Source organism: Salvelinus alpinus, chromosome 25 (assembly GCF_045679555.1).
Source record: "Salvelinus alpinus chromosome 25, SLU_Salpinus.1, whole genome shotgun sequence".
NCBI classification, from domain to species: Eukaryota; Metazoa; Chordata; class Actinopteri; order Salmoniformes; family Salmonidae; genus Salvelinus; species Salvelinus alpinus.
The window spans coordinates 36819744-36828372 of NC_092110.1; the positions used below are offsets into that span (position 1 = coordinate 36819744).

Here is an 8629-nt window from a genome sequence, read left to right on the forward strand (position 1 = left end):
TGATGGCTTGATCACAAGATTACACTGTTGAAGGTAATATATTTCTTAAACGCTGTTGAATATGCCAATAATACGGGGTGCTATGCTAAAGGGGTTGGTCCATGAAAATTGTATAAAATCATACAGACAAGCATATAGGACCACGTACAAGTCCCATTTGAAAGGATTTTGCAAAAACCCTTTCCCACAGTATTTGCAATTTTGGTTGTATCCAAGACATGCTGTTTTTATCATATTATTAAAGTCCACGTACATGCACATACGACAGAAAATGTTAAAGCTGACACAGAGCAGTCGTCGATCAGCGCAGAGAAAAGTGTTTTAATAGATAGGCATCTCATCAGAACTCCCTATAGGCCTGAATCCCCACTGCTGCAATGGCAGAAGAGGGTGAACTACCCAATCCCACATGGAGAACCAGGAAGGAAGGCAATACAAAGCAAGAGGAACAAACACATAGAATAGTTCCATACCAAAGAAAGCTCCCACTTCAGGGTCCAAACACACTGGTCGTGGCAACAACAACAAAAAACTATGGCAGCAAAGATGTCATTTCATTGGTTCTAGATGGCAGAATCATGGGACTTGTCTGAGTTAGGTTGCAATTCATTGGTGAATCGTGTTTTTGCCACGAGAAGTGTTTATGGACCCTTATAAGGAAAGGTACAACAAAATAGAACAGACAAAAGGAGGTAAATATCATCATAGTAAATTAAACATTTAATCTCAACCTTTGTAGCTCGTTCTGCCCTTAAACAAGGCAGTTATAACCCACTGTTCCCCGGTATGCATTTTAAATAAGAATTTGTTCTTAACTGACTTGCCTAGTTAAATAAAGGTTAAATAAAAAAATAAAAACGCTATAAAGAACTTGATTTAAAAAATAATAAACATAACTATGTATTCCACTTGATCTGAGATGAAATGGGTTTTCATACTTGGCAACTGTAGTAATGTCACTGTGCTACTATAGCAGAATGGTTACTGTTACTACGAGGAGCCCCAGTGGGTGGTAACTGTTATTTCTTATTTTAGTCAAATGTTCCCTTCTTCATCTTGATCTGTTTCTTCTTAATAATGTGTTTCCCCATAGAAAGAGTTATCCCAACCTTTCTAAAGATATGCATCACATATCTAAGACTAAAGATCCAAGCCTACACAAACTTACAGGCTCTTTATGCTGTAGGCGCAGGGGCCAGTTTCCCGGACAAGTCCTAGACTAAAAAGCATGTTCAACGCGTGTCTAGGAATTCGGCCCTTAAGGAATTTAAAAGCTACCAAAAAAAACTTAGCCACGCAAACGTGTACTATCCCATAGGAACCTCTAGTCAAGAAAGACGTTGTTGTGACCTATACTGTACTAGAGTCCACGGACCGTATCCACAATGCACCTCAGAGTAGGAGTGCGGATCCAGGATCAGTTGTGTCTGTTAGATAGCTGTGTCTGTATAGAATAAGATACGGACAGATCCTAGATCGGCACTTCTACTCAGACAATGTCAAACTGAACCGGAGACAGAAAGGACCTGTGGACATTTACTTTATGTCCTGATTAAGACCAACAGACAAGGCCAATCAAATCAGAAAAGAACAAAAAAATATTCCTGTCAAGGATTGTCTAAGTAAAAGAAAAAACAATATACTTTACAGAGACCTTAAAGACATGCTCGGGTACTTTGGCGACTAGTAAGTCTTTTTTAATCCTCCCGGTTTGGGCTGGATGTGTCAATGTGTAGTTCATACATGTATAATCTATGAGCAGAATTACAGTCTTACCTCAATTAGTCACGAAATCCCGAGTTTGAAAGCGACAGTTTTCTGGAAGCTGTGCAGCACCATTTTCCCTACATTTACCTGCACGTGGGCCAGCCCCCTATTAATTTGAGTTTCAGCCAATGAGCTTCAGCCCCTCACCATTTGACTGACAACTAGCAAGAAGCACACCCAGCAGAGCAAGAGAGAGAGAGAGCAATGACGTGGTAGGCAATTTTCGGGGACCATGTTTGGCTCGTGGGCGCTACTTTTCAGAACTACTGGTTAAAAAGTATACAAAAGTACCGGAGAATATCTTTATGGGAGAGAGCGCATTTGAGTGCTCAGTACAATCGTTTTGACAATCACTCTCACCATACTTGACATTGAAACACAGAGAGAGAGGAGGGCTGTGGGAAAGAGTCCATCATGGACGCTCCAACAGTGTCCATCATGGACGCGCCAACAGTGTCCATCATGGACGCGCCAACAGTGTCCATCATGGACGCTCCAACAGTGTCCATCATGGACCCTCCAACAGTGTCCATCATGGACCCTCCAACAGTGTCCATCATGGACGCTCCAACAGTGTGTGTTCAACATGCCTTTCAACAACAAAAGCAAATACAAGAAAGATGACATTCAAAATACGCATATCCAAGAAGAAAACACAATGACAATAAAGGGGGGAAAAAAGATTTCAACATTCCACCTTGTTAGTGGCATTACAGATATTATTTCTCTTTTTTTAACTTTTTTTTTTACAATAAACATATTTGGCCATATCTCAAATCTTTTCTTCTCAGAATCGGCAATGTCACCAAGAAAAGTGCAGATAAGAGAAGGACAAAGCAACATGACGCCACACTGCACCAGACCATGCAAACAACTTTCTGCACCCTTCCCTGGACTAAACGCACTGCAAGTCATGCAATGGAGAGTGAGACATTCGGCCTAGAAAAAACATTAGCATCGACTACATTACCCAGAATTCCTAGTTCCAGTATAGTCTCAAAAACGAGAGGCATTTATGGCAAAATGTTTTTTTTTCTTTTAATGTTCATTCAAAATGTAGGAAAATGATAGTGATGGACTGATCTCGTTTTGTGCCATTGTCCCTTCCAGCTTTCAATGGTAAAACAGCAAAAACAAACAAATCGATTTGGCAAGCTGATCAATTGGAGAGAGAACGACACCAAACAGACAGACATGCAGAGTTTAGCGACAGCCAATCACAGCGATGCTGAGGGAGATGAAGAGCCAATCAAAACGACAGCAAAACAAAAACACAACCGAAACATCCTCAATGGTCATCAACGTCCTCGGTGGTAGCAGGTTGTCTCACAAACTCACACACACCTCTTATCCAAAATATACTGCTAACAAATTTGCCATAACCTGCTCCTACCCCACTGCACCCTCATCCCCAACCATGTCTTGTTGCTTGTCCAGGTTGATTGACATCAAGTGACCATGCCCAGAAGCCCATCCAAGAGGAAAGAGAAACTACTGATATCACTGGCAGGGGACTACAGCAGAGTAGTGATATCCCTGGCAGGGGACTACAGCAGAGTAGTGATATCACTGGCAGGGCAGGGGACTACAGCAGAGTAGTGATATCACTGGCAGGGCAGGGGACTACAGCAGAGTAGTGATATCACTGGCAGGGCAGGGGACTACAGCAGAGTAGTGATATCACTGGCAGGGGACTACAGCAGAGTAGTGATATCACTGGCAGGGGACTACAGCAGAGTAGTGATATCACTGGCAGGGCAGGGGACTACAGCAGAGTAGTGATATCACTGGCAGGGCAGGGGACTACAGCAGAGTAGTGATATCGTTGGCAGAGGAAGGGACTACAGCAGAGTAGTGATATCGATGGCAGGGGAAGGGACTACAGCAGAATATTGATATCACTGCCAGGGGAGGAGATGGCAGTAGTCAGTGGTCCTTGGCTGGTTAGATAGAGGGGATCTACTGGTCTCTTCAGTCCCGTGACTTGTTCCTGTACTGGCTGACGTTCTAGCTAGAGTCTGGGGGTGTTCATGGTCTCTCTCTGGTGGATCTACAGAGAGGTGGAGGGGAGCTTCTTGACACGTCGCTGGGCCAGGAAGGACGATTCGATGGACTTGAGCTCCGGGGTGGGCTGGGAGCTCTTCAAGGCAGAGTAGGTGGCAGCCATCGCCCCCTGTGGGAAGAGAAGAGGTAGTGCAATGTTAAGACAACAGTTTGGAGGACAAATATAGTTGCAGCAATTAAAAAGTTAGGTCACATGGTGCTATTGGCAGAACAATTGACAATGCGTGTGCAACATGGTGCTCTAATGTCAACTTTTCGGAGTCCACCAGAAATACACGACATGGCTAACAGTATGTTGGCATGTGCTCGTCGAACATCACATTACAAAATCATGGGTATTAATATGGAGTTGGTCCCTCCTTTGCAGCTATAACAGCCTCCAATCTTCTGGGAAGGCTTTCCACTAGATGTTGGAACATTGCTGCAGGGTCCAATGGCAGCGAGCTTTACACCACTCCAGCCGACGCTTGGCATTGCGCAGGGTAATCGTAGGCTTGTGTGCGGCTGCTCAGCCATGGGAAGCACAGCTGAGCATAAATTGAAATCATTTTATTTATTAATTTACTGGACTGATGGTACCTGCATCTGATGGTCATGGTGTTTCAAAACTACTGACGATCGACCAGTCAATCGCAATTGACCCATTTGGTAACCACTGGTGCACAGTATGAGTCTAGTACCTTGACTAGCTTGGCATCCTGGTGCTGCAGCTGGCTGTTGGATAGCTTGTCCCTCTGGACGATCCAGGGGTGCTTGAGAACCTGCATTGCGGTCAGCCGCTGGTGGGGGTCCACGTGAAGCATCTTAGACACCAGGTCCTATGAAGACACATAGCTGGGAGGTTAGATGAGTTTTAAATTATATACTGTATCTCTATCCTCGAAATCCAAACGGAAATACATTTAGTCATTGTTCCACTTCACTACATTGCGAAAAGAAAATATAAAAGCCAGCACAGTTCAGGTCGGCACGATCACGTGAAAAGTTATGTCACCCAGCAAGTCCTAGTACCTTCGCTGCTTCCGACACGGCATCCCAGTTGCCTCCAGTCAGGGTGAAGTGACCGCTGCCTATCCTGCTCAGGATCTCATCTGGAGTGTCCTCGGGCCCGTTGGCAAACGGCGTGAAGCTGAGGGGGGAGGGAGGGAGAGAGCACCAGTCAAATGAGAATGAATGTGTATGTATATGTGTAAGTGAGTGAGAACATGACATTTTGTTGGAGTGGGATACAGTGCACAGCTGTATGACTGGCATGTCGTGTGTTCCTTACCCAGCCAGCATGGTGTACAACAACACTCCCAGACTCCATATGTCACAGCCCTCGTCATAGCCCTGACGCTTTAACACCTAGAACCCACACAGCATTATGTCACAACACTGTCCACCATGCATCACCTGGGTAGAGCTGTACACCCAAAGGCAATAAAGTGCGTTGACAAGGACGCTAGCCTATCGATGCCCCCTATCGGACAGAGCTCATGGACGGACACGCCCCCTCAGTGACGCGGCTTCCTCCTATTTCCGCGAACTGCAACATCAAAAACGGTAGATCCCGTGACTTTAAACATGTTTAACGATCTATATGGCAATGATCATGTCGATGCATACATATTTAGTTATCTTAAGACGGATGTGTCTCAACATACCCCAAATACTCTTGATGCAGGCGAAATAGACCTTGGGTGAAAGTTTCAATTGAAACAATGAACCGTCTTTCAGGTCTCTGATGGCTTGGAAAGGGCATTCAATACATTTCTGAAATCGCCATCATGAAGAAAGAATGTGGGGAAGGATTTACTGTGTCACCTCAGTCCTATGGACCGGGTTGAGGGTAAAACATTGCCATGTTACTCAATAACATGGTTTGCTATGGGGAATGCTAAACAAACAGAGAAATTGCTCGCCCTCTTTGTGGAATTAGACCACCAATCAATTGCTAGACCATACAGTGCCTTCAGAAACTATACATACATACTGAAATATCACATTTACATAAGTATTCAGACCCTTTATTCTGTACTTTGTTGAAGCACCTTTGGCAGTGTTTACAGCCTCAAGTCTTCTTGGGTATGATGCTACAAGCTTGGCACATCTGTATTTGGGGAATTTTCCCCATTATTCTCTGCAGATCCTCTCAAGCTCTGTCAAGTTGAATGGGGAGCGTTGCTGCACAGCTATTTTCAGGTCTCTACAGAGATGTTAGACCGGGTTCAAGTTCGGGCCTAGAAGGCCATCATCCCAGAGTCACCTCTTCACTGTTGACGTTGAGACTGGTGTTTTGCGGGTACTAGATAATGAAGCTGCCAGTTGAAGACTTGTGAGGCGTCTGTTTCTCAAACTAGACACTAATGTACTTGTCCTCTTGCTCAGTTGGGGACCGGGGCCTCCCACTCCTCTTTCTATTCTGGTTAGAGTTTCTTGGCAATTTCTCGCATAGCCTTCATTCTCAGAACAAGAAAAGACTGATGAGTTTCAGAAGAATGGTCTTGGTTTCTGGCCATTTTGAGCCTGTAATCGAACCCACAAATTCTGATGCTCCAGATACTCAACTAGTCTAAAGGCCAGTTTTATTTCTTCTTTAATCAGAATAGTTTTCAGCTGTGCTAACATAATTTAAAAGGGTTTTCTAATGATCAATTAGCCTTTCACAATGATCAACTTGGATTAGGTAACAACGTGCCATTGGAACACAGGAGTGATGGTTGCTGATAATGGGCCTCTGTACACCTCTGAAGATATATATTTTTTTAAATCAGCCGTTTCCAGCTACAAAAGTCATTTACAACATCTACACTATTTCTGATCAATTTGATGTTATTTTAAATTGGACAAAAAATTTGCTTTTCTTTCAAAAACAAGGACATTTCTAAGTGACCCCAAACCTTTGAACGGTAGTGTACACGCACACACAATATATAAAGGATGCACGATATATCGGTGAACATATCGGAATTGGCCATATCGGAAAAATGCGATTATCGTTATCAGCCCGATGTCTAGTTTAACGCTGATGTGCAAAACAGATGTCAAAACTGAAGTACATACCTATATAACATAAGTACATGACGTAATGACGCCATGTAAAATGTTGCGCTATACGTGCAACACACCTAAACTAGCCCACAATGTCTGCTGTGTGGATCGAGCAGTCAAGTCGAGCAGTCATTTGAAAGAGTAAAGACATTTTAGCGAGACAACTCCAAGGCAAAATCCATTAAAGCCAAGATAATGGAATTCATTGCCCTTGACAATCAACCGTTCTCTGTCATGGGTGATGTTGGCTTTGGTCAAGCACCGGTACACTTTTTTTTGGTACCATTTTTCAGAAGTTCCCCTACCAGAGGTACACAGTAATAGAGTAACTGCTATTAGCTTCACGACTGACATTTGGATCAGCGATATCAGCCCCATGAGCATGCTGAGTGTGACAGCACAGTGGGTCGTCGAGGACTTCCTACTGAGGGAAGTCGTATTGCATGCTCATGAATGTGCTGGTTCTCATACCGTTGCTGCTATTTCAATGGCATTTGAGAACATGTTTGAAACTTGAACACACTAGCTAGCTCCATTCTAACAACTGACTGGAGAAATAAACTCATCAACTGCGCCTGCAGCAGAAGTGATACCCTCTGTCATGGCATTGAAACTCCTGCTCAACAAAACTGGCAGGGATGTAAACAAATGTGCACAACATTTGAGATAAGCTTCATGTGCGTATGGAACATTTCTGGGGCCTTTTTTTCAGCTCATGGGACAAACACTTTACATGTTGATTTATATTATTGTTCAGTGTAGTAGTCGTATTCTAATTACAAATTCTAACGCCACCGATTCTGTCACATAACAGTGGAGTGCGCGCATGCCCATTCTGACTTCGTCAATGCTATGCTAACCAGTTAGCTAGCAGCTAGTGTGTAACGTTAGTGCTGACTAGTTTCTATGGAGTGAAGATGGCCCCTTTCCCCGACGAGGTGGATGTTTTTACTGGCACACATTGGCGAATTAAACAGTTGCCCTTGACAACAGTGGGCCCCAGCAACAAAACTGCCCACACAGGCTGTGAACAAGTGAGTCGGTGGCATTCTCTCTTCACTGTGTCGCCACCATGCTCAATGCTATGTTCGATGCTAAGGGCCGCTACTTCGATGCAGACAAGAAACAGGATTTACGTGAAATGTTACATACACAGCTGGACAAGATGGAAACGGACACAGTGACAGTGCGCACCGAGGAAGAGAGGTCACGGACAGACAGAGCTGAAACTTCACTGCTTGACATGTATGATGCAATCCTGGTTGAGAATGAAACAGCACAGCAAGTAAGTGAAAGAAGTAGGTTTTAATTATGTTTCACTGGTAATGGGAACATGCATAAATGCCAACAAAATATATATTTTGGTCAGTGTGTGTGTAACCTTGATTTAACTAGGCAAGTTAGTTAAGAACCAATTATTATTTACAATGACGGCCTACCGCAGCCAAACCCGGATGACGCTGGGCCAATTGTGCGCTGCCCTATGGGACTCCCAATTATGACCGGATGTGATACAGCCTGGATTCGAACCAGGGACTTTAGTGACACCTCTTGCACCGAGATGCAGTGCCTTAGACCGCTGTGTCCATGTGTGTGCGTTAACTATTTAACTGTACTAGAATGCTTAAAAGGCTGCTAAAATGTTATATCGTTTTTTTGGGGGCAAGGAAAATATTGGATATCGGTATCGGCCAAAAATGTAATATCGGTGCATCACTAATCTCTCGATGGTTTATTTTCCATTAAAACCCCCAAAATAGCATCT

At 43.9% G+C, this 8629-nt stretch overlaps 1 protein-coding gene across 5 annotated transcripts in view; it reads right to left on the reverse strand.

The window, feature by feature from the left end:
- Positions 1-301: 301 nt before the first annotated feature.
- The window catches only part of LOC139553884 (ribosomal protein S6 kinase 2 alpha-like), a 78902-nt gene continuing 70574 nt past the window's right edge, over positions 302-8629 (reverse strand). For all 5 annotated transcript variants that reach the window (XM_071366638.1, XM_071366641.1, XM_071366637.1 and 2 more), the window contains 4 exons: positions 5102-5178; positions 4843-4960; positions 4512-4649; positions 302-3940 (listed from right to left, as the gene is read on the reverse strand). In XM_071366638.1, the coding sequence (XP_071222739.1) occupies positions 3818-3940; positions 4512-4649; positions 4843-4960; positions 5102-5178 (456 nt within the window). In that variant the 3' untranslated portion in view covers positions 302-3817. The remainder of the gene's footprint in view (positions 3941-4511; positions 4650-4842; positions 4961-5101; positions 5179-8629) is intronic.